This window comes from Aquarana catesbeiana, linkage group LG04, assembly GCF_042186555.1.
Source record: "Aquarana catesbeiana isolate 2022-GZ linkage group LG04, ASM4218655v1, whole genome shotgun sequence".
In the NCBI taxonomy this organism is placed as follows: domain Eukaryota; kingdom Metazoa; phylum Chordata; class Amphibia; order Anura; family Ranidae; genus Aquarana; species Aquarana catesbeiana.
Window position 1 is genome coordinate 203,397,122 of NC_133327.1, and position 27,301 is coordinate 203,424,422.

Sequence of the window (27,301 nt, forward strand, 5' to 3'; positions counted from 1 at the left end):
GCACAGCCAGCAGGAATGCAGAAAACCAATGAAGATTTGTAATGTAATAGTATATGCTATGAAGTAGCAATGGATTTTAAAATATTAATACATAAATAGTAAAACTCCAAAAAACAAAAAGTAATAACACTTAATCAGAAAAGTGTCTGTCCGTCCCTATTATGACAGAAGCACTCAGAACTAAACCAATTAGGAAAAACCTTCTTTCTGTGTATCATGTATTATTATTATTATCATAGATGTACATTGTGGCAGCCATATGCACTTATTATGTACCCATTCTCTGCTTCCTGCTTTTCAATGCTGCCCAGTGCTTTTTACATTACAGCCCCTTCTAACAATACAGACTCATTTTTCTGCTGACTGCTCTTTCTATGTGGCTTATAGCTCAGCAGTTGTTAAAGAGGGAGGATGAATTATTAAATTCAAATACAGAGCTCCCTCTAGAGACTTATCTAGCAATCTCTCTAACTACTGTATTACAATAACACAAAGAGGAAGAGCAAAAATGTAAATATGTAAAAGGACTATCCTAACCTCTTAAAGTGGAGTTCCACCCAAAAGTGGAAGCTCCACTAGTTTGCACCCTCCCCCCCTCCGCTGCCACACTTGGCACCTTTCGGGGGGTGGGGGTGGGGAGTGGATACCTGTCAAAACCAGGTACCGGCTGCCAGTTTCGTGTAAGATCGCCACATCGTTGTGTGGCGATCTACAAAACATTCAGCCCCCCCCCACTGCCTTCTGGTAGACACACAAGTCCCAGAAGACAGCGGGACCATTCAGAAAGTGCGCCGTGCAGTAGGAAACAGGCTGTGAAGCCACAAGGCTTAATTTCCAGTTTTCCTTAGTAAGGATGCCGGCGCCTGCACCCGGAGCCGATTTTGCGGGATACCTGGACAAGTGTCTTTATATAAAAATAAAGCGGCTACAGTATTTGTAGCTACTGACTTTAATTTTTTTTTCACCCAGGTTGGAACTGTGATGCACATGTAAATGTGCAGCATTGACTGGGCCTTTTGCCGTGCTGCCATATATATGCGTACCTGTGTTTGTGCTAGGATCCTGCTTAAATGCAAGCTTCCAGTATTCAGACCGAGCACCCGAACAAAGGGTCATATGATCACCGTGATGGCCAATCACAGTGCTTTACAATTTGAGAAGTCCCTCTTTATACCAGTTAACAGCCTTCCTCCTCTATCTCTTGCTCTCAGTTGATCGGAAGGGGGCGGGCGGACAGAAAGTACTGAAGCAACTCTCTTGTTTACTATGCCATGTCAAGATGGAGAAGATGGCTCCTAATTAACAAGGGGATTTACACCTCCTTTGGTAATTATAAGAAGATTCTGAAGTTTCTGGAGTTTAGAAAATTAGTGCAGACTTCATACCTGTGCCTCTCCTTGTTAATGCCCAACAATGTATCTTGAAGGCTCTCTAGAAGAGTTTAAAAAAAGGGTGTTAAGAAAATCAATAAAGATAAAAAAAGTTAGATCAGGGCTTAACCCCTTTGTGCGTGAATTACAAAAGCCACAGTCAGGATTTTTTTGTTTCATTACTCTTTGTGCATAAAATAAAAAAAAAATAATATTGCTTAATTTTCACATGTCCACTTGAGTAGACTGCATGTGTTTTTAACTGAATAATTGACTCAGGTGGTATGTGCTCCACTATTCTATAGGCCTTTTTATTATGCATTTGTAGCAAATAATTTGAAAGCCGTGGAACACTGTTAAAGTCTATGGGACACTAATATGAAAAACCGAAAGTGCTCATTTTAAAGGCTTAAAAAAAAAATCAATGCAAAAAAAAAAAAAGTTTTAAAAACGGCCATTTTTTCGGGACTAGTGATTTTAATAATGCTTAAAATTAACCAATAAAAATTAAATATTCCTTTAAATATTGTGTCTGGGGGAGTGTCCTTAGTATGCCTGTAAAGTAGCGCATTTTTCCTGTGTTTATAACAGTACCACAGCAAAATTAAATTTCCAAAGGAAAACAAGTAATTTAAAACTACTCGAGGCTGTAATGTATTGTCAGGTCCTGGCAATATAGATAAAAATTATTTAAAAAAAACGGCATGGGTTCCCCCAGTCCATCACCAGGCCCTTTAGGTCTGGTAATGATATTAAGGGGAACCCCGCACCCCAATTAAAAAAAATTGCATGGGGGTCCCCCCAAAATCCATACCAGGCCCTTCAGGTCTAGTATGGAATTTAAGGGGAACCCTGAGCCAAAATTAAAAAAAAAAATCCCCCCCAAAATCCATTTTTTTTTATCAGGTTGTGGGTCTGGTATGGATTTTGGGGGGACCCTTATGCCATTTAAAAAAAAAAATTGGCACAGGGTTCCCCTTAATACCCATACTAGACCTGAAGGGCCTGGTATGGATTTTAGGGGAACCCACACACAATTTTCATCTATATTGCCTTGATCCAACAATACATTACAAGCCGCGAGTAGTTTTAAATGACTTTTTTTCCTTTAGAAATGTAATTTTGCTGTGGTATTGTTATAAACACAGGAAAAATGCGCTACTTTACAGGCATATTAAGGACACCCTCCAGGCACGATATTTAAAGAAATATTTCATTTTTATCGTTTCACTTTAAGCATTATTAAAATCACTGCTCCCGAAAAAACGTCAGTTTTTAAAACTTTTTTTTGCATTGATACATGTTCCCTGGGGCAGGATCCGGGTCCCCAAACACTTTTGTTGGCAATAACTTGCATATAAGCCTTTAAAAGTAGCACTTTTGATTTTTAATGTTCGTGTCCCATAGACTTTAACGTTGTTCGCGTGTTCGTACAAATTTTTTGCCTGTTCGCAAATTCTGATGCGAACCGAATCGGGGGGTGTTCAGCTCATTCCTAGTCAAGACCATACAGCGGTTTAACAGGACAGGTTCCACTCAGAACAGGCCTCGCCATGGTCGTCCAAAAGAGGTTGAGTGCTCGTGCTTAGCGTCATATCCAGAGGTTGTGTCAGGGCTGGGCTCAACCCCTCCTTCTCAGAGCTCTGTGCTCAGTTGTCGATAAATTGCCAGCACTCTTCATTCCACAGTGACTCACCTGGTCTTCATTTCCTGCTTGTCAGCTAGCTCTGCTAGATATTTAAACTGCATGGATCCGATCTTCTGTGCTTTCGCCTTGGCCAACATATCCGGACTCTCTCTGCTGTGTTTTCCTGTGAAAAACTTTTGCTTGGTTGACTTCCCTTCTGGTTCCTGATCCTGTTTGACCTGACTTCGCTGATGTCTGGACTCCTGTTTCTCTGGCTTGTTCTGACTACCCGTCCTGGTTACCGAACTCTGGCTATGTTTTGACTACGTTTACTCTGTTTATACCATTTTACCATTTTATTAAAAAGTGTGATTTTTACTGCACTTCTGTCTCAGTCTGATTCATGGTTCCTGACAGTAAAAGAAGGCCATGAATTCAGAAGAGGCAGGCAATCCACTTGTTGGTAATATTTTTCCCAGATTGGATGAGCAGGATCACCGCATGGATCAGTTTGCCATAGCGTTAGACGCTCCTGAGTCGCACTGCTCACCTGGATCTTCCCACTGAGGCTGTTCCAGAGCAATCTGTGTTGCTGATGCTGCAGTTTCTGTGCAGGTACCCGCATCGAATATTACCTCTTTTAGAGGTATGTCTGGTTCCGCTCCGCTTCCCCAGCGATTTGGGGGCAATCCAGTTCAATGCAGAGGGTTTCTCAACCAAGTTGGGATATACTTTGAGATGCTGCCCCAGGTGTTTCCCACAGATAGAAGCAAAGTAGGCTTCGTAATTTCTTTCCTTTCTGAGAGAGCCTTGGCCTGGGCAAACCCTCTATGGGAGTCGCAAACCCTGTCGTCCTGAGTTACCCTGAGTTTGTGACTTCCTTTAAAAGGGTATTTGATGTTCCCGCACGCTCCACTTCTGCTGCCAAGAGCCTTATGTCCATCAAACAGAGTATGAGAACTCTTGCCGATTAAGCCATTGAATTATGTACTCTGCCAGCAGAGATTGCTTGGAACAATGAGGCCCTTGTGGCTGCTTTTTCTCATAGTCTCTCGGATACCATCAAAGATGAGAGAGCAGCCTGAGACATACCCACTGAGCTTGAGAGGTTGATCACGTATGCGTTCTCATTGACTCCAGACTCCGAGAGAGACCTCCCGCTTGCAGAAGCCTCCTGTACGTTTTGCTCCGAGCTTTGCAGCCCCATCCGTGCCTTCCTCACCTCCCATACCTCCTGTTACCGAGTCTGCTAGTGAGGTAGAACCCATGCAATTGTGCTTCACACATCTCTCTGCAGATGAAAGGGCCTTTAGGAGGAGGGAGAGATTGTGCCTTTATTGTGGTCAGGCAGGTCACTTCCTGAAGTCTTGTTCTACCCGTCTGGGTGAACGCTTGCACCTGAGGTCCTGTAGGGGACAGACCTTAGGTGGCATTGTTTTGTCCCCAGTTATCCAGAAGGATAAGTCCCTGGTTCCAGTGACCCTTTTTTGGTCTGAGTCGTCCTTCGAGATACAGGCTCTAATCGACTCTGGGGCTGCAGGCCTGTTCATTGATGGTTTGTGTCTAAACATTCAATTTCGCTGCAACTTCGTGCCACTCCACTTGCCATTGAGGCTATTGATGGGAGTCCTCTACAGCCTGCCCATGTGACTCATGAGACTGCTCCATTGACCATGGCCGTAGGGGATCTTCACCATGAGATAATCCAATTCCAAGTATTTTCCTCACCTCATTTCCCGGTGGTTATTGGTTATCCTTGGTTACAGAGGCACAACCCCTCTTTTGACTGGCTTCCTGCTGAGGTTCTTTCCTGGTTGCCACAATGCAGCAAGACATGTTTTCAGAAAGTGGCTAAGGTCCTGTGCACCTCTTCACTCTCCTTCCTGCCGGAGGAGTACTGCGATTTTAGTGATGTCTTTGACAAAGGTCAAGCCGGTAGTTTGCCTCCACACTGGTCATATGATTGCGCAATTGACCTTCAACCTGGTGCCATATCCCCTCATGGCCGAGTTTACCCTTTGTCTGTTTCAGACAACAAAGCCATGGAGGAGTATGTTGCCGACACACTTTCTTGAGGATTTATCCATAAATCCTCGTCTCCTGCTGGTGCTGGTTTCATCTTTGTGAAAAAGAAGAGTGGTGAACTGAGACCTTATATTGATTATAGGGGTCTCAATTGCTTCACTATTAAGAATGCTTATCCATTCCATTGATTATGGAGGTATTTGACCGCCTCAAGGGAGCAACGTTTTTCACGAAGCTTGATTTAAGAGATGCATACACTCTCGTGAGGATCAATGAGGGTGCGTTTAATACCAGAACTGGCCATTATGAATACCTTGTATATCAGTGCCACCTATCAATGCCCACCAGTGTTGCCAATCAATGCCTCATCAGTGCCACCTAGCAGTGCTGCCTAGCAGTGTTGCCTACCACTGCCACCCGTCAGTGCCCATCACTGCCACCTATCAGTGCCCATCAGTGCTACCTATCAGTGCAACCTATCAATGCCACCTATTAGTGCCCTTCAGTGCCACCTATCAATGCCCTTCAGTGCCGTCATTCAGTGCCGCCCATCAGTGCCCATGAGTGCCACCCATCAGTGCCACCTCTCAGTTCCGATCAGTGCCACCTATCAGTGCCCACCAGTGCTGCCTATCAGTGCCCATCAGTGCACCCTATCAGTGCCCATCAGTGCAGCCTCATCAGCCTACATCAATGAAGGAGAAAAATTACCTGTCTGCAAAATTTTATAATAAAATATAAAACTGTTTTGTATTTTTTTTCAAAATTTCTGGTACTTTTTCTTTTTTTTAACAAAAAATAAAAAAACCCAGAGGTGATCAAATACCACCAAAAGAAAGCTCTGTTTGTGGGAAAAAAAGGATAAAAATTTCATTTGGGTACAGTGTTGTATGACCACGTCATTCAAAAAGTAAAAGCGCTGAAAGCTGAAAATTGGTCTGGGCAGGACGGGGGTTTAAGTGCCCAGTAAGCAAGTGGTTAAATAGCTGTCCACTGTCAGTATTAATGTCAGTGCCAGTGTTAGTGTCAGTGTGTTTAACGTAGGATAAAAAAGTTTTAGATTTAACCACTTCAGCCCCAGAAGATTTTACCCCCTTCCTGTCCAAAGCACTTTTTAATTTGGCACTGCATCGCTTTAACTGGTAATTGCGCGGTCATGTGATGCTGTACCCAAACGAAATTTGTGTCCTTTTTTTCCCACAAATAGAGCTTTCTTTTGATGGTATTTGATCGCCTCTTTGATTTTTATTTTTTGCACTATAAACAAAAAACTGCGACAATTTTGAAAAAAAAACAATATTTTTTACTTTTTGCTATAATAAATATCCCCAAAAATGTTTTTAAGAAACAAAAAAAAAGAAAAAAAATTTTTTTCATCAGTTTAAGCCAATATATATTCTTCTACATATTCTTCAAGTTATAGCATCTACAAACTATGGGAAATATTTATGGCATTTTTATTATTATTATTATTTTTTACTAGTAATGGCAGCGATCTGTGATTCTTATTGGGATTGTGACATTACGGCGGAGAGATCGGACGCTTTTGACAAATTTTTTGGGACCACTGACATCTATGCTATTAAAATGCACTGATTACTGTGTAAATGTCACTGGTAGGGAAGGGGTTAACACTAGGGAGCGATCAAGGGGTTAAATGTGTGTTCCCTCAGTGTGTTCTAACTATATGGGGATAGGACTGAGTAAGAGAGGAGACATATCATTGTTTCTATTTACTAGGAACAAATGACATGTCTCCTCTCCTCTGACAGCACAGAGATTTGTGTGTTTACACACACAAGTCCCCATGCTGGCACTCGTGCATGCGATTGCGTGTGGCTGTGCGCCCTCTGGCGGCTCTTAAAGGGCCGACGTACTCATATGGGATTTTGCGCATCCGTGCCACTTTGCCGACGTATATCAGCGTGAGCTGGTCGGCAAGTGGTTAATGTCAGTGTCTGTGTGTTTTAGGTAGTACAACAAAAAGCAAAATGTACACTATTGTTTATGTTACCTACAAATACAAAACTACGTTACTACAGGTACAAAAAACAAATAATACACACATAAGTGGTAAGTAACCCTTTGCATGTCAGGAGTAGAAGAATTTAGTTTGGGTTGTTTTGTAGGTGGCTGGTCATGGTAATGGAAAAAATATACAACTAAAGTTTGAAAATTATGTTTTTTTTTCTGTAGGGCCAGTAATTTTTTTGATAATAAATAATCTGCAACTAGCCATAAACATTTACCATTAAACAAAAGCCAATTAGTCCTGAAATAAAAGGGAATGCAATAAAGTAAAACATGTGTAGCCTTTAGAACCACCTTAAAGAAGAACTTCATTAGCTGCAAATTATATATATATATATATATATATACTGTTTAAAGCGGTGCACTGGCCTTTTAAAAAAAAAAAAAATATTTACTGTAAATAACCCCTGTGATAGTCATCACAGCTTATGTGATCTAAAGCAGCATATGTTGCAAATGAAATAGTTTGCTGTCTTGCTGGGGTTTTTTTGTACTCACCATCCCCTTGGGATCCAGTAAGCTTCCATCCTTAGTGTGGGCATCTGAAGCCCTCTTGGAGTTTCTCCCAGGAAATGGTGCTGCTGGGTACCCAGCATGCACCTTTTGATCTCGCGCCTACTCATTGTGAACAATGAACAGCACACTCAGTGTGTCAATAGAGGGTGCCCATTGACTCCTGGGATTGATGACACTAATATACCAGCAGCCAACGGGTGGCAAGAAATGACGTACCTCGCCACGGCGAGGTACAGCTCAAATGGGCATATTTATGCCCCTTAAAAGGTAATTTGCTTGAAAAAAGAACACAAAAAAACTTTGCGAATCATTGGAATCAGCAATTCTGGGGGCTGTAGTTATAAAATAGGCTGGTTCTCTGCTTTAAGGATTCTATAAATTTGATTTCCCTCTCCTGAACTAGTTCTAAAAAACATGTAAAAACTAATGAAGAGAAAAAAGATTCTCTACAAAATGTTTATCACTTACCTATTCAGCTTTCTATACTAAAGAAAAAAAAGGATTCTTTATATAAAAATAATACATTCATACAGATAGTTATTTATGCCTGCTTGATAGAGAGCAGAACTTAGAAAGGAACGTCATCAAACGTAATGATACAATTCAGCCTTATTAGTATGGACAACATAACTGCATATATGCAATACTTTAGTCTCTATGGAAAAAATATTTTTAAATAAATCCAAAAACAACTGCAATGCATTGTGCTGAATGCGTGCTCTGTGCACCACCATTTCCCATAAGACATATGTTACCATATACTGTATATCTCCAATGTTATTCTATAGGGATCAGTGAGACTTATGAACCTTTCCTTTTGCTGTGGGATCAGGGGGCAACACTGAAGAAGAATTACATTCTGCTAATGTCACTTTGATCTTTTCTTGTTTTCTTGCTTTGGTAATGATTTCTTTAATGTAACTAGATTTTTTAAAGGTGCTATAATTACATTTTCACCAGCCTGCAGTCCTTTAGGGACTTGAGGTCTTTATTGTGGATAATGTTAATGCAGATGTTTATATGTAGGTGAGAAAGGTGAGCACGGTGACCAAGGAGCAAATGGGATTCCCGGATTCCCAGGAAAGCCAGGAGAAGCCGGTAATGATAATGAATGATGTACAATTATGTTTGTCTGTTTCTCATTCTGCCTCTTTTGTAATGAAACCCTGCTCCGGTGACTTGTGTTCAAATTGATTCTGCTGAAGGAGAACCAATCCCCCCAGAGATAAGTTGGGTTCATACATACTGCAGGTAGCAGACAGGCATACATTGGAAGTCCTCTGTGTGACCAGAGAGTAAACATGTGCTTCTGATTAGGAAACACTGTTTAAATAATTGATTTAACCCGTCTGATGCCAGGGGAAGGCCTTTAACAGATTGTTACACTTGTTCCCTCTGGCAAAGAATGCAGTATGTGTTCTCGATAACTGTATAGCAATTATAGAAACACAGATGCTGCTAGAGTCTGCTGCTAAATTTTGTACTGTTTAAATACATTTTAATTATTGTAGCCTTACAAAATATGTCCACTCATCACTGGAGGAACTTAATAATGTGCACGCTTCACTGGTAAGCATAACATGCTCATTTGGGAACGTTATGGAGAATTAATGATATTATTTGCCAAATAATGTCATTGGAAAGAATAACTCTCACAACTTATATAAAACGTTATGTCTTACTCTGATAAGTTATAGCAAGAAATAAAGTGATGTTGTGTGAAGTCAGTTACCCATAACGACCAATCGATGGTCTTTCAGGATTTAGGCTGGCGTATATCTGGGTTTAGTAGATTATACTGGAGATCAATTTTTAATTGATTGAGCCAAGGATTTCAATTGAAGGGGAATAGAACTACCACACTCCTGCAATATGTTAAGCTATAATTGTGTTATGCTAATTGACATTGGATGAAAAATCATTCAAGATTTTTCATATTCTTCATTCTTCCTTGATCACATTTTTTGTGATCAACTTGAAACTGGCCAAATGACAAAATTTTCAGTAATGCCTGATCTTGCCCTGATCAATAGGGCTAGCTCGAGGATCAATTTTAGGCTTTTTAAAGACAAAATTGGGTGTTTAAATTTCCCTAGATGTGACTGAAATACCTAAAACAAATAAAAGTCAAATGCGGGGGGTGTGGCCAGCTTTAGGGAAGCATACTGATGACAGATAACTTCTGACTGGCTAGTACAAGTTACTGGCACACAGCTGAATAATTGAAAAAGTACAAGCATGTTTCTAATGAATCATTTATTTACAACATCACTATTCATCATTGTTAGAGATTACATTGTTCTGTGTCACCCAGTATAACTTTTGATGCTAACCAAGGCCATTTTTCCTATGGTCTGAGCCTAGTTTTTAGATTTATTTTTTTTAATACATACATCTAGACTAGTGCTAAATCTTTAATGTGAAATGTATTTTGTATTAGCATGAATGATTTATGAATGCATATAAACTTTTAAAATGGCTAGATCGGAAAGTGTGTTTATGAGCTGGACTACAAATATTTTAAAGAGGTTCTTTACACATGGGTGCATTTAATTTTAAGTACCCGAATTAACCCAAACTAAAAAAGCACTATCTTGCATGCAGGCCAGGGATAAACTATATTCTAAATGCCTGACTATACCTAAAATAGTCCAAAATATGCTTTATATTGCATTTACATTGAAACAAAAGGCAAGTGCAGCTTAAATGTATCTAAGATTAGAATATTGAATGTACATGCAATATTAGGGAAGAATATTTAAGGCTGTACACAGAGTTCCATAGCAACCAATTCTGGTTATCTGGTATAATATGCTTGTCATGTGTTGTAATAATAATACTGACAAATTTACAAAAAGAGTGGTATCTAATATAATGTATGGTTATACCAAATTGCAGGAATATCATGTGCAAAATGGAGGCTGCCATTGCTAATCTGCCTTTTGAAAATGCTATCTGCAATGGTATCATTGCTTCAATACATGGGGGTTGATTTACTACAATTGGAGAGTGCAAAATGTGTTGTAGTTGTGCATGGTAGCCAATCAGCTTCTAACTTTGACTTGTTTACTTAACTGCTTAAGGTCCACCCTATAGCAGTTTTACTGCTACAGGGTGGCACTTCTGCACCAGATCACGTATATATATATATATATATATATATATATATATATATATATATGTGTGATCCAGCTCTTCCGGGTAGGGGACGTGCATGCACGCCACCGGCGGCTCGCTCCCACTGTGAACACACACAACGGGAGCCCAACGACAGGTACTGCGAACTCAGTGTCCGCCGGCACCCACCAATCATCCAGCAGAGAGACAGAACGGTGGTCTGCTCATGTAAACAAGGCAGATTGTCGTTTTGACAGGAGGGAAGGCATTGATCCTGTGTTCATGCAAAGCATGGACTAGGATTCATCTCTTTCCCTAGTAAATCGCCCCTGATGTTAACCCCTTCCCAGCCAGTGTCATTAGTACAGTGACGGTTTGCTTGACCACATTGCTGGATCCTGGGACATGTGAGTGTGTGTTTATTAAAAGTCAGCAGATACACTTTTTGTAGCTGCTGACTTTTAATAAACACAAAAATGACTAGAGTTCCTCTTTAAGCAATGTGCTTTTAGATGTCTATAGGTAAGGACATTTTGAATATGAATAATGACAAAATAATCTTGAACTGAATAAAAGAATAATTTTGACTATACTAAATTAAATTTAACACTTTATTGCATAACATCTGATGCTCAATATGTGTCTTTGTTCTTTCAGGTGAAATGGGTTCAAAAGGAGAAAAAGGAAATGTTGGACTTGCTGGCATGAAAGGACAAAAAGGAAATAAAGGAGATATATGTGAAAATGGCACAAAGGGGGACAGGGGGGAAAAGGGGGAGCAAGGTCTAATAGGCATGGATGGTGAGACAGGGGACAAGGGCGAGAAAGGAGATTTAGGAGAGAAAGGAAATATTGGAGACATGGGAGAAAAGGGAGAAATAGGAGGAATTGGGGAGAAAGGATTAAAAGGGGATAAAGGTATTAAAGGGGATGCTGGATTAAATGGTATGCCAGGTTTAGAAGGAGAGCGGGGAGAGAAAGGAGAACCTGGACCAAAAGGGGACAAAGGTGAGATAGGGGCTCCAGGCTTAATAGGTCCTGTGGGTCTAAAAGGCAATTTTGGCATGAAAGGCGTTCGTGGAGCTCCTGGAAAAAAAGGTTCTAGAGGATTAAAAGGCTCCAAAGGTGATAATCCCAAACCCATAAAATCTGCCTTTACTGTGGGCCTATCAAAGCCTTTCCCTGCTCCCAATGCACCTGTAAAATTTGACAGAATAATGTACAATGAGCAAGAAGAATATAATCCTACAACAGGAAAGTTTAACTGCACTATTTCAGGAACCTATGTATTTGCATTTCATGTGACAGTCAGAGGCCGTCCGGCGCGGATTAGTATTGTTGCCCAGAATAAAAAGGTATTCAAAAGTCGCGAAACACTCTATGGACAAGAGATTGACCAGGCCTCAGCCATGTTAGTTTTGAGACTGAATGTTGGGGATCAGGTGTGGTTAGAGGTTGCTAGGGACTGGAATGGCCTTTATGTTAGCAATGATGATGACAGCATATTTACAGGTTTCCTTTTATACCCAGATGACAATGTAGAGAATCAGCTAACTCAAGCTTAAAAAGTATTAAAATGATTTGGTACTCACATTTTAGTAACATTGGATCAGAATATGGTACATATTTTTAATAACTGAATGTTCAACTTGTTAAATGTCTACATGTGCTGAAAAGATCATTGTAAACATCCAAATTTATAATATATAATTGTATGTGCTGTTGTATTTCCAATCAACTATGTCAACAGTTGATAGAACAAATTTATGGATGTGAATACAGTTTCAGTAATCTTTCAATCCCATGAGAAAAAAATGAAGGTTTAACTATATTCTATATTTTTAGAGAATTTTAGAGAGTTAGGGATTTCGACTATTGCATTATAATAAAGAATGAAGCATGCATGCTATTTGCGAGTATAGAAAAAGACACATCTGTTTAACAAATCCTATATTTAATACATGCATATTTCAAGCTTTAGGTAGAAGAGGAATCCTAAAATCTCTGCCTAAACACCTAAAAAGAATGAAGGTGGAATGCACAGTGGCATCGAACTGTATTATTACTAAGTAAGGATATAATGATGTCAGCCAAAATGAACTGAGAAACCTCAAATAAAATCATTTAATCATTCTTCCTTAAAATAGAATCCATATGCATGTCATTACTTAAAGTAAGGCAAGAAATGTAATTCTTAATAATGAATAGTGGACAAGTCATGTAAAGCAATCATGTTCACGTGGTCAATTTCAAATTGAACAATTCTGAACTGAAGCACCAGTACAACCCAAAACCTGGAGCTTTTTATTCAGCTTGTTTGCAGCTGTTCTTCTTTATCTCACCCCTCATCTGAGTAAGACATGAACATCAGGGTTTATACTGAGTAAGGCTTGTGGAGAATCAAGGCATTATAACTAGTCAAGTTATGGTGAAGTAGACCAACGAAAACAAATAGCTCTTTACCAAAGTATTGTAAAGTACAGGATACCACTTCCATTGGAAAACAAAAAACAAAAAAACAAGGAGTTTATTCCCCATTAAAGTAGGCCTGTCATTATGAAGACTGCCATTGTTGAGCATTCCTTCTAAGAAAGCATGATTCCTGGTACACGCTAATGATAACCTTTCAATACTTTTGAAACAAATGACCTGGAACTGGTACATGGATAAGGAATTGAGGTATTGAAGACGGGTAAAGCTACGCCATTATCATTTTTAGAAGGAGGCAAGAAATGACAGCCCCCTATTCCTCTCATGAAAGATGCATACTTCTATGCGTGAATTCTTTCATTATGCCCAAGTGAGCAGTTCTTTATCCATGCACATTGGGTCAATAGTATAGATAAAGACTAAAATGTAGAGCCATTAAACACCAGTGCAATGTAACTATCTCTGCCACGCAGCGCACTGAAGGGTTTAGGCTTTATCAGAAAAGTTTGGGTTGTTCATTTTGCAATGGAAGTTGCAGATTGCAAGTGAAATGTCCTTAGAGCTTAGGGGATGAAGGTAAGGTCTGCTGATGTCCATCATCCAATCATGTGCAAGCAAAAACACTTACAAAAAAAAATCCTCGTATGTGATCGATTATTCTTTGCCCAGTAAAAATTTACCACATTCACTAAGTTCTGGAGAAAGTTCCCTTGCAAAGTAACAGCATATTTGCCTTTAGTATATCAATCGTACTGAGTCTGACACAGAAGTATAATCCTCCTATATGTGTTACACTATAGTACCTAATTAAAACATTTGAGTAGTATAATGGCCCCAAGCACATAGGATAATTTTTTTTCTCCCCTTGATGTCTATGCTCCAGGGGAAAAAAAGCAGCATTAAAAATGTGCTTAAAGCCCCATTTAGGCATGTTTAGTCAAGCATTCATTCCATTGGCCAGAATATTAATTTATTCTAGTTATTGGAATGAATGATTGCCCAAGCGAATGATGCACCTAGCACTTAAGCACGTTTAGCTGCGTTGACATGCGTTTAGGTGGGTCAAGCGTTTTTTGATACTGGAATGCTCCTCTCCTGAATGCGCTTGTTTTTTTCTGCCTCTAATCACCCCCGCCTCTAAACACCTGTAAACACCTATGTGTGCATGGACACATTAGCTGACATTAAGCCCTCATTCACACCGGGCTGATTTGACATGCAATTTGACATGTCAAATCGCATGACAAATCGGAGCCTATTACTGGCAAAGGCACCATCCGAATCGGTGTGACGCCGACTTTGTGGTGTCGCATCGATTCCCAAAAGTAGTTCCTGCACTACTTTTGGTGACTTCAGGGGCAATTTCAATAGACATCTGTGCATGTTGTCTGTCAAATCGCCCCCAAAGTTAGACTGAAATGTCGATTTGAAATTGTGCGAGTTCAGCTGAACTCGCACGATTTCAAACCCGCATTCAGTGTGAACCTAGGCTGATGGGCATTTACAGGCAGAAAAAAATTCAAAATGCTTATAAAAGTATCATTTAAAACATCCTGTGTGCACAAGGCCCAGACATGTAAGTAGTTGTTCTTTATAGATCTTAGAAGGTCACCTTTCTAGCTTAAAATTTTTACCTCTAGCACATTATAAATTTTTCTTTCAATGTAAATTCGCTACATGTGTCAACTCTCAGATGAATGGAACCTGTTTTGAGCACATTACTCCAACTCGTTGGCTTAAAGTGGAACTTTAGTCAGAAAATTAAGTCCTGCTAGATCACTTTAGGCTGGCACTTTAGCAGGTATAGCTATGTAAAACGTTAAAATAAGTGTCTATACTTTTTAAAATCCAGTAATATACTGCCTCACCCTGTTCTGCACATGCTCAGTTGCTCTTTATGTTTAGTCATTTTTAGGCACTGCTACGTTTGTAGAGGCTGATCTGCTGACAGCCTAATGCCCCATACACACGAGCGGAAATTCCGCCAGCAAAAGTCCGATGAGAGCTTTTGGTCCGAAAATTCTACCGTGTGTATGCTCCATCGGACTTTTGCTGGCGGAATTTCAGCCAGCAAAAGATTGAGAGCATGTTCTCAATTTTTCGATTGGAAATTCTGATCGTCGGTACCAATTCTGACGCGCAAAATTCCTACACATGCTCGGAAACAATTCAATGCATGCTTGGAAGCATTGAACTTAATTTTCTGGGCTCGTCGTAGTGTTTTTTTTTTTTTGTCACCGCGTTCTTGACGGTCGAAAGTTCAGCGAACTTTTGTGTGACCATGTGTATGCAAGCCAAGCTTGAGCAGAATTCCGTCAGAAAAACCATCCAAGATTTTTCCGACGGAAATTCCGCTCATGTGTACACGGAATTAAAGCAAAATTAAGCCCTCCTATCCATTACAGCCAGGGAAGCTGCTTATGTTTGAAATGTAACGGCCATGGTGCTGCACATGAGATCAGTTAGGACACCAGCCATTTGATGGTTTGACAGTTTGGTTGAGGACACAATCAAATCAAATTGTTTTTTGAAACTGGTAACTCGATGGGTTTAGCTCTGCTTTAAGATTTACAGCTGTTCGGGGCCCTTGGGCTTCACCAAAATAGCAGCTTCCAGCATGAAGAAACAGGAGCAATGCTGGAGGCAATTTACAGCACACACTAATTTTGGTAGCAGAATTATTAATGTGGAATGTATATTCCTTGCTAAAGAACATTATTTTTTTTATCAAGTTGTTATAGGTAAAGTTCCGCTTTAATTTAAATGCAAGTTAATCTGCAACAGCTTTTAAGAACAGTATTTATCCAAATGGTTTCCAAGTACAGCAACATATCAGCTTTCATTCAGTTAACAAGGAGGCACATTTGTGAAAGACTGTAAACATTCTATATATATCCTGATTTTATTCAATGGTCATCTGGCTCATGTTCTGCTATGGTTGTGACACTCAATTTCTGTGAATGTGCAGCATATAAACACTAACGTGAGTGAGTCTCAATCCTGAGGTACATAACTCACCTGTTTTAGTAACACAGCCTAAAGGTTACCCTACATGGGTAAAGAATAAAACATAATAGAATTTCTATTCTACTGTTATAAGTTCCATGTTTGTGAAGCAAAAATGATTGCACGTATGGAATCAGACATTGGTTTTGCCAGCATTCAGAGTGTAACGTCTGATGATAAGCAAAAATAGACTGATACTCCTTATCACTGTCTTATGGCAGTCATACCCTAAAGAGTAAAAGGAGACAAGAAGGTGCTTCTAAGTGCAGTATTCATATTATCGATTCCTTGCTCTATTCCAGTGCCTCCAGGGGTAGAAGCGCCGACCAGCAGTAGAAGGATGGGGGAAGTGAGGAGGCAAGATGGCCATCTGACTTCCGGAACCACACTGTAAAGTATAGAACGGAAGGGATGTCAGCTGGGGGCGGTCATGCGCTTTGGAGCATGCGCAGATCAAACCTATGCCCCAGCATATTGGATTAGCTCATAAGCCACCCAGGGGAGGGTACAGGGGAGGAATTGAGGCTTAATAGGTGGAGACATGCTACAGGGAATACCAGTAGACATATCCGGTGCTGGAATTAATTATATAACATAGTTAAAAGACCGCACTAAATGTGACTGGTGTTCAAAAACGAACCAGAGGTCAAAGAACATATTTTTATATACTAAAAAATATTAACAACAATTGTGGCATAGACCTTAAAGGTGCAAAAGACTATACATATAAATTCCTTTCATTATCCTTGATGCTCTGATATGATCGGGAGTAATTACGTGGGTCAATTAGTATATAAGTAACAAATATAAAATACTTTTTTGTTCATAACATCAACAATGTAAGAACAGAAAAAAAAAAAGCTGGAATGAAACCATGTATAGTTTAAATTCACTTTATGGAGTTTTGCATCTGACCACACTAAGAATAGTAGTAAGGGGGATATATTAGCTGTGGAATTTTTATGGTAAGTATGAGAACTCAGTATCAGAAGAGGAAAAAATTATATTTTTAACAGTGCAAGTACATATCAGAAAAATGAGAGTTCACAGTGGTTTAATCATTTGTAGCCAAGTGGTCAACTCACCAAGTAAGACTTCTTTAAAGCGGAACTCTGGACAGTGATAAAAATACAAACTACCTGATGAAGAATATTGTGCTTTTTTGGCTAAGGGATGATCCAACACAGTGTAATATATTATATTTACCTTACCCCATAGTACTGCGACAGCCAGTGGGCTGTTCCTCTTCTCTTCAGCACCGCAATGTAGCCTGAGCAGTCCTATCATCATCATCACATGCTATGCAGGATCACCGGCCATGTCATCTGGACAGCCATGTCAAATCCTGTCTGAAGTATGTCAAGCCTGAACTTAGCAGTAAACCCCATTGGAATCTGGGGTCAATCTTGTTACTAGATTCTGCCCATTTCAAGGCTAATGGGCAAACAATTGTGAAAAAAGTGCAGAAAAAGGCCAAAGGTTGCTGGCACTGGCCTGGGGGACTTTAACCACTTAAGGACCAAGCCCCTTTTTGAGATGTGTTGTTTACAAGTTAAAAACTGTTTTTTTTTTTACTAGAAAATTACTTAGAACCCACAAACATTATACATTTTTTTTTCTAACACCCTAGAGAATAAAATGGGGGTCATTGCAATACTTTGTCACACCGTATTTGTGCAGCTGTCTTACAAGCGCACTATTTTTGGGAAAAAATACACTTTTTTTAATTAAAAAATAAGAAAACAGTAAAGTTAGCCCAATTTTTTTATATTGTGAAAGATAATGTTACGCTGAGTAAATTGATACCCAACATGTCACGCTTCAAAATTGCACCCTCTCATGGAATGGCGACAAACTTTTACCCTTAAAAATCTCCATAGGCATAGTTTAAAAAATTCTACAAGTTGCATGTTGTAAGTTACAGAGGAGGTCTAGATCTAGGGCTAGAATTATTGCTCTCGCTCTACCGATCGTGGCGATACCTCACATGTGTGGTTTGAACAACGTTTTCATATGCGGGCGCTAGTCACGTATGCGTTCGCTTCTGCGCGCGAGCTCGGCGGGACGGGGCACATTTAAAAAAAAAAAAAAATTCTTATTTATTTTACCTGTAAACATCCCTTATAATAGAAAAAAAGCATGACAGGACCTCTTAAATATGAGATCTGGGGTCAAAAAGACCTCAGATCTCAACTTTACACTTAAATGCAATAAAAAAAAAAGTGTCATAAAAAAAAAAAAAAAAATTAAAAAAATGGCCCTATAAGAGCTGTGGGCGGAAGTGACGTTTTGACGTCGCTTCTGCCCTGCATCGTTATGGAGATGGGTGGGGGCCATCTTCCCCTCATTTGTCTCCATGCCCAGCCAGGGTGAAGATCCGATTGCCTCTGCCGCCGAAACTCGTAAGCGGCAGAGGGCACCAGAACATGGCGGAAGGGGGGCCGCCGATAAAAGTGATCTTGCGGCGAATCTGCCACAAAGACCACTCTTATCAGAAACCGGACCGCCGGCCGAACACGAGGATACCGGGGTTATGGCAGCTAGCTGCTGCCATAACAACGAGATCCCCCATCAAAGTTAGGACGTATATCGGCGTGCGGCTGTCTGGAAGTGGTTAACAAAACATAAGCCTAGTAAGCCTGAATTAACTGGTGAAAATAACAGACTTAAAATATATGGGAAGATTTGCTCTTAAAAGTAACGGGTAAAGCCCTCAACCTCATACAAATTGGCCATTGGCACAACAGCTCAGTAATCCAGCAGTCATCTTTAGGACTGCCCCTTCCCTTTTCTTTCTCCAACTCCTCCTCTTTGTTCCTCCTCTTTCAACTTCACCTTTGCCTTCTCCACCACTTCCTTTTGCTATGTGATTATAGCATGAAGAGAGGCTCTGGAGAGCTGTTTTTTTTAATCTGCTAGTGATTCATCATCGAAAATGCCTGCAACATTTGTTCCACCATTTCGACACCTACAGTGGTAAACTGTGATGAGGTAGAGATTTGTTACACAACCTGTCTTGTGAGCCTTCCAAAGCACAGACAGCGTGGCCTAATAGATGGGATCACAAAAAACTCTAGACAAGTGCAACTCCTTTCATATTTACACAACTTTCCTGGCTTGGATGATTCCACATCAACATTTATATACCCACAATCACTTGTTTTATTATTTTCTTTATTGACAATTATAAAAAAATAGTTTTCCTTTGTAAGTCTGCCCCTGTCCAGGTTAAACAAACATGATCATGGTCATTCACTAAGCTAAGTGAAATTTCCCTGCAAAGTGAAAATTTCTTTGTAAAGTAAACGGCCTTTTCCCCTTTAGTAAATCAACTCCTAAATCGACCTAATGTATAGCATGTATATAGTGTAACTTCTGTAGCATGTGATCTGAACTTTAAAAAAGCGAATGTTTTTACCATCAAATATGTGTATTTCTGTTTCTAAGACCCATCAGGCAGCTGAATGTACACTGATTTGTATTGTGTCCCAGACTGGAGATGCAACATTAAAACTGTAAATAAAATGATCTCAAACTCAGTGTTGCACAAAGTCGCAACTAGTAGCAAGCAGTAGCAAATAATATCTTTTTTTTTTTTTTTAATTTCCCAAGCCTGTAATTTAGATTGTAGCATAATGCACAACTTGCCACAGTTTGATTACATAGCTCCCAACTGTCCCTGATTTCGAGGGGCTGTCCCTGATTTGGCACAAAGTCCCTCTGTCCCTCATTCCTCCTCATATGTCCCTCATTTTGGAGTGATCTATATAGCTGTTTATAAAATACACTTTTTATCATTCAAGACGTGTTTCTCAGTGCTAAACTATTTGTAGCGCTGGTAGATTTTTGCAATCTACCGCTTATAGGTAAATTTAGTGGGTCATCTGTTCTGTACATAGTTCAGATTCAATTTAGTGTTAGATTGGCCTCTGTTTCAGCTTGGCTGTGTTGCGTGCAGTTCCACGTTGTGCCTGTGGGTGTCGTTGTTATCATGGGCCGGTGTTGAAAAAGCAGCAGGCTTAAGTGTATGAGTGCTCTTCTGTCCCGGAGACAACTCGGCGGAGGTGGTCCTCCGAGTTGCATTCTGGGAGAGGGTATGTATGGGACAGTCTTCGGGGAGTCTTCTTGCCTCGTGGCCCTCCTGGCCTAGAGGTATGTGTCAGTGAGTTCTACCTCGTAGCCCTCCGGCTTGGAGGGTTGCATTGCGGCAGCCGTGCAGGTGGGCCCAGAATCCTGTCTGGGGCCTGCTATAGCTGGGATGGTACTGTGCTGTCTGTCCTGCGGGAAGAAGCCGGACAATCGGCAAGATCCAGGGGAGGACCCATCTTGGACGAGACCATGCAAGGCTGGTCTTAAGAAGGGCCTGGTGACTTGGTTGGAGGACATATCCTAAACTACACTACTGCACAAGTACTGCCGGGTCGGCTTAAAGGTTCTGGTACTGTGTTTGCTGTTCAACAAAAAACTACTACATCCTTTGGCAGAGGATCATACAGTTTTCTTACACCCAAGTCTGTGGCAGAGACTTTTCTTTTTGTTCGTGCTGCGTACCGGCTGCTAGGTTCGTGAGAGAAACCTATCCGGGCAGGCAAAGATTTAATCCTAAGCAGAGGATACATCCATCCTAAAGATTTAAATTCCTTGATGCTACCCCAAGAAAAAGGTATTTGAACTTCCCTGCAACTCTTCTTCTACCTCTTTACTGCTACTTCTTCCAGTTATCTACCATTAAAGCATTGGAAAAATATTCAAGTGACTGTTGCCTACATTGTCTGACAGTAAGCTCAATGGGACCCTAGACCCGGTACTGGTGAAATTACAGGGGGAAAAAGTGTCGGTAACAGCCCGCTAAAAATCAGCAGCTCCACAGTGCTACATATTCATTTAGTTTTTAAATAGATGTAAATGAAAATTTCAAAAGCCAGTATAAAGGAATAGTAGCAGTAAGAAAAAGTGCTTGTGGGTTTGACTAATCTTTTTTTTTTGTAGAATTCTCCTTTAAGGGGGTGTGGCAGGGGTGTGTCCTATGCCTACATACTTTTGCTAATAGATGTCCCTCATTCCCATCTCAAAAAGTTGGGAGGTATGTGATTGTAATAATTGTAATACTCCAGCTTTCTACCTGCACTCATGTTCATCTGTGAGTTAAAGTATATTATTCATTGTACATAAAATTGTCATCATCCAAAATATATAGTAACAGGCAGTAAAAGGTAACAGCTTACATGCACCCAATCTCCACAGTTTATACAACATTAAAGTAGTTGTAAGGGCTGAAGGTTTTTTAACCTTCATGCATTCTATGCATGATGGTAAAAAGCCTTTAGTGTGCAGCATTACTCTCAGCCCCCCTAATACTTACCTGAGCTCGATCTGGATCCAACAATGTGCACAAGAGCAGCCTCTCTCCCAAGTCTCTCCGGAGTCTCTCCCGAGACATTGGCTTCTGCTGCTGCTAATCACAGCCAGTGAGGAGGGAGTGGCGGGCGGGACTGAGCTGCGCTCTCTGGAGAGGCTTGCTATGGGGGCAGAGGGGAGGGGCTAAGAGCGGCAGTGGGTGACCCAAGAAGAGAAGTATTGGGGCTGCTCTGTGCAAAATCATTACACAGAGCAGGTAAGTATAACATGTTTGTTATTTAAAAAAAAAAAAGATTGTCCAAGAGCCCAAGTTCACATCTATGCGGTTGGGAGCCCCATCCATACCAGGTCATCTAGCTGACAGCTGAATGTAAAAACATGAATTTCCGACAAAGAAGAAAATAAGAAAAAAAAAAAACGACGTTGGGTGCCCCCTTCCATACCAGGTCATCTAGCTTACTCTTCCCGGTTGGGGTTGTTCTGGACTTTTGGATGCCCAATAAGTCCAGCAGTTTCTTGATGAGTCTGCTTAAGAAAAATCACTTCCTTGGTCAGAATGAATGTGCTGAGGTAGGCCATAATAAACAAAGAACTTTTCTACCAAACCTTTGGCCACTGTAAATGCCTGCTGGTGTTTAGAATGCCTGGGCATTTTGGGTGAAATAATCATTAGCGTCTCTGTTTCCGGCACCTGGGCAATACTCCAAGCTGAAGCAAAACTCTGATAGGGCGGCCAACCATGTATGCCCAGTGGCATCTAAATTGGCTGTAGTGAGTTAATATGTGAGCGGGTTGTCATAGTCATAGTCTTTCAGCATAGCTCAGCATAGCCCAGGACAGGGACATTTGTTAGGCTTCTTTCCAGTTGATGGAAAACCTCTTCATACTGATCTGACCATTGGTATTGAATTGACTCTTGTGGCCTTCTGGGTACTCTAGTCTGTTTGGTAGGCTTTGCTAAGTCTGTCTCATTTTCTTTATCCTCACTCTTCAACAACTGATTGGGAGGCCAATCTATCGTAGCAGCTATGAGGGAGGCAGTCCTTAGTCCAATTTCTTCAGCCAGCTAACATTGGGGCCCAGTTTTCCCAGTGGTGCACCAGGAAAACTGGGTTCAATTAGTCCTCCCTCCAAGTAACTCCGACTGTCAGTGCAGTAAGTGCCGTATCAGTGCCGATGTGCAGTAAGTATGTAGGCAGGTGCAGTTTACCCTCCCCTCTGCAGGTGGCACTGTGTTGCTGACCACTGCATAGAGGGAATGGAGGATGAGGGGAATATTGTTCCTCTACCACCTCTGAAGGTGTTAGGAGAGCAGTGGTCTGATTGGACACTGCAACACTGGTTGACCCTAGTGGCCATCTTCAGTGAGGGCAATGCTAATAAATAACAGTGCCTTGCAGCAGATGATGCACAGTTGCGAAGTGGAAAGTGTAGGGGCAGGATCCTCGCTAGATAGGAAGAGCTCATTAAGCCTAGGGCGAGGTCCCTGACAAGAAGGGACAGAGTAGGGCAATGCTGCCAGCGTTGGTAATATCAGAACTCCTGAGCTGTGATTTTTCAACCAACATCAGTCTGCTATTTGCAATACTCTGCCACCTGCCTACAGACACCCCTCTACTCAGATGCTGCTCCAGTCATATAAGCCTGCTAAAGTGATCATTTTTTTATCTGCCGGTGTCTTGCCAATATAACACTAACATTACTGAAACTTCTCTAACTGTGTTTTTCGGATATTGTACTGTTGGTGTTATATACAGCATATTTCATGGAACTGTTAATTCAAGAACTTTGACCCTGTACTGTACATGTTGTTTGCCTACCTGCAATTTAAAGGATAAGTTCACCTTTCTAAACATGTTACATTACACCTGCATTTAGGAACTTCAACACCGCACCACTGATCCTCCCCTTCATTTTGACAGCGAGTGGGGGATCCCTGCATCCGCTATCACAAATCAAAAACAGTGGCCATGTGGGGCTCCACCCACACAGCCACATCATTGATTCACAGAATTCTGTGAATCAATGAACTACCAGTACCTTTTGCTATTGCAGCAGACAGCTTGTTTGTTCTCAATGAACTGTGAGGGTCCTGATGAGCGTGCTCATAGTTCATTGATTTTTCCTGCTCTCCATTAAATGTCTGCCTGTATTAGAGGTACAAGCAGACAGCTATACCGAGAGTCTTCAGGAGACGCATTGCACCTATGATCTGCTGATCATGAGTGCAATTCTCTGCATTTTTGCACCTGCAAAAAAAGTGTACTTATTTATTTTTTTGTAAGGGTTTAAATTTTAATTTTTAAAAATAATACGTTATAATACGTTTACATAAAATGTTATACTTACCTGCTCTGTGCAAAGGTTTTGCACAAAGCAGCCTGGATTCTCCTCTTTCTGGGTCCCCCACCAGCGCTCTTGGCTCCTCCCCCCTGTTTAGTGCCCCCATAGCTGCTTGCTATAGGGGCACTTGTGCATGCTCACTCCCGAGTCCTGCTCCATGTGCCTATAAGACACACAGCACCCCTGCTTCCTCCCCACTGGTTGTGATTGACAGCCAGTGGCTCCTGTTGCTGTGTCTGAGCCAATGAGGAGGGACAGAGCCCAGAGAGTCTGCTCTTGTGCACATTGCTGGATTGAGATGATTGAGATTGGGTGCACGTATGTGTAAGGGGGGGGGGGGCTGAGGGCAGGAGCTGCATGCAAAAAGTTTTTTACCTAATGCATAAAATGCATTAAGATACAACACTTTCTGCCTTTAGAACCCTTTAACCAAATAATAATAGTACTGATTTCTTTGGGTTTCTATGTGTCATTGTTCCACATTTGGTAACAAATCCTTGGCCCTACCCACAACTAGTGTTGCACACTGGACATCCATGTGCACTCCCTGGTCTCTCTTGCTGCAAGAGTAAGTTATGTCCTGTATAGCCCGGTTAAATGCAGCTCTTTCTCCTCTTTCCCACAATCTCTTTCTGGGGAGTGTAGTTCACAAGATCTTAATTACCACAGTAGAGGCTCTCCTCTGGACTACAGTTTCCACGGTGCAGTGCTGCCTTACTATTTTTGAATTCTTCCTGCTCAGCAGCCCCCTCCTGTCGCTGGAAGCAGCTGTTAACCGGTTCAGCACCACTGGGCAGTAGCTATAGAGAGCAGCTGCAGCCAATGTGTTTTAATATACTCTCTATTCTTAGCAAAGAACCTTGCTGCACTAACATTTCCCTAAGCAGTTTATTAGCAGCACTTCCTATGCTTCCTTATCACAGCTAAAGCACATTGTCAATATAACTTTTGTTCTTTTATAGTGAGGGAACTGGCTTATTCACTTCAAAATCATGGTGACTAAAAACCCAAACTTCATCCCTAGTCCTGCACTGTATGTCATAATGTCAGTGAAATGGGCAGCAGCAAGACTGGTCAGAGAACAGCAGAAAGAGGATTGGTTGTCACAACTGGAACCAGCAGAGAGCAAGACTGGGGGCCATGAATTAAGATATGTATTACTCAGTGTTTGATCATCCCCTTGACAAAATGAGGGTTGAATTCTTGGTCGTCTGGCAATTTTTATTATTTTATTTCAACAGTATAGAGTTAAGCTTTCAATACCTATCATATAGCTCTATTATTAAAGTATAGCGGTTCAAGTCTGACTTGGACAGTTCTTTGTTTAAATAAGCTATACAAATGTGCAGGTGAAAACTGGGCATTTTCTGAGCTTTAGTAAAAAGATGCAGTTTACCTAGTTGTTAACCTCACAAAATAGTAAATGATAAAACAAAATATTACTTCATAAATTTAATTGTACAACATCTACATAATGACCTGAAGGATGTCAACCTTTGGTAGCTACACAGTATTTCATTTAGTAGTTGTGCTACACATTGGATATATGGATGTTGTAATGTTGGCTATAGTAATATTTAGCTCCATAAAGTGTTAGCCAGTTAGTATTTTCTCATTCGTAGGCGTTACAGTGTCAGCGAAGAAGGTTACAGTTGCTTAGCTAATATACAAAAGACACAATAACCGGTGAGGAATGGATATGACAATTTTTCAAGTACACCTGATAAAAGATGCTGTGTTGAAATCTCATGGGGGAGAACTAAAATGTGATGCTGGAGGATACACCTGAAATGATTCATTGTCTAATCTAAAAGCGTTGTTTATATGGCAATGATTCATTGCTACAATATTCCTCATTGACAAGGGTCAGTTCTGAGGCTACATCCAAGGAAGGACCTCTGTAGAACCAAAGATAATGTAATACAACATTCATTAATAATTATTTGGTTGCAATGCTGAGATTTGGCAATCTACAGAGAACACAAGTCCAATGGTGTTAGCAGGTATTATACATGTTTATTGCTGAATTATGAAGAAAACAGTTCATTAACATATCAAAAACATTTTTAAAAGATAAATACAAAAAAGAATGGATCTTTATAGAAATCGGTTATATATTAGTTATAATTGCATTGCAAAAAAGAAGTGTTACAAAGGTAGCTAATGCAGGAGGGCCACTTGCACTACTAGCTCAATTGCAGGGAATGTTGATTAGGACATAGCAAATAATATATAGCTCAGAAAAAGCTATTACATTATTTTAATATCAACTTTGGGATTCACCATATACAGTATCTTTTTGCCATGCTGAGGTAATGTGCAGAAGCCTAGTAGGTACAGTATCTCCCCAAAGTGAATACACCTCTCACATTTTTGTAAATATTTTGTTATATCTTTTTATGTGACAACACTGAAGAAATTACACTTTGCTACAATGTAAAGTAGTGAGTGTACAGGTTGTATAACAGTGTAAATTTGCTATCCCCTCAAAATAACTCAACACACAGCCATTAATGTCTAAACTGCTGACAACAAAAGTGAGTACACCCCTAAGTGAAAATGAGCTTCACAGGTTGCCACTGGAGTACTCTTCCACTCCTCCATGATGACATCACGGAGCTGGTGGATGTTAGAGACCTTGCGCTCCTCCACCTTCCGTTTGAGGATGTCCCACAGATCCTCAATAGGGATTAGGTCTAGAGACATGCTTGGCCAGTCCATCAACTTTACCCTCAGCTTCTTTAGCAAGGCAGTGATCCTCTTGGAGGTGTGTTTGGGGTCATTATCATGTTAGAATACTGCCCTGTGGCCCAGTCTCCAAAGGGAGGGGATCATGTTCTGCTTCAGTAAGTCACAGTACATGTTGCCATTCATGGTTCCCTCAATGAACTGTAGCTCCCCAGTTCCGGCAGCACTCATGCAGACCCAGACCATGACACTCCCACCACCATGCTTGACTGAAGGCAAGACACACTTGTCTTTGTACTCCTCACGTGGTTGCAACCACACATGCTTGACACCATCTGAACCAAATACGTTTATCTTGGTCTCAGCAGACCACAGGACATGGATCCAGTAATCCATGTCCTTAGTTTGCTTGTCTTCAGCTTGTCTGTTTGCGGTCTTTCTTGTGCATCATCTTTAGAAGAGGCTTCCTTCTGGGACGACAGCCATGCAGACCAATTTGATGCAGTGTGTGGCGTATGGTCTGAGCACTGACAGGCTGACCCCCCACCCCTACAACCTCTGCAGCAATGCTGACAGGACTCATACGTCTATTTCCTAAAGACAACCTCTGGATATGACGCTGAGCATGTGCACTCAACTTCTTTGGTCAACCATGGCGAGGCCAGTTCTGAGTGGAACCTGTCCTGTTAAACCTCTGTATGGTCTTGGCCACTGTGCTGCAGCTCAGTTTCAGAGTCTTGGCAAACTTCTTATAGCCTATGCCATCTTTTTGTAGAGCAATAATATTTTT

At 40.9% G+C, this 27,301-nt stretch overlaps 1 protein-coding gene across 2 annotated transcripts in view; it reads left to right on the plus strand.

The window, feature by feature from the left end:
* Nucleotides 1-13,569, plus strand: part of LOC141139730 (uncharacterized) — an 84,139-nt gene extending 70,570 nt beyond the window's left edge. For both annotated transcript variants that reach the window (XM_073626132.1, XM_073626131.1), the window contains exons 4-5: nucleotides 8,596-8,667; nucleotides 11,344-13,569. In XM_073626132.1, the coding sequence (XP_073482233.1) occupies nucleotides 8,596-8,667; nucleotides 11,344-12,251 (980 nt within the window). In that variant the 3' untranslated portion in view covers nucleotides 12,252-13,569. The remainder of the gene's footprint in view (nucleotides 1-8,595; nucleotides 8,668-11,343) is intronic.
* The last annotated feature ends 13,732 nt before the right edge of the window (nucleotides 13,570-27,301 follow it).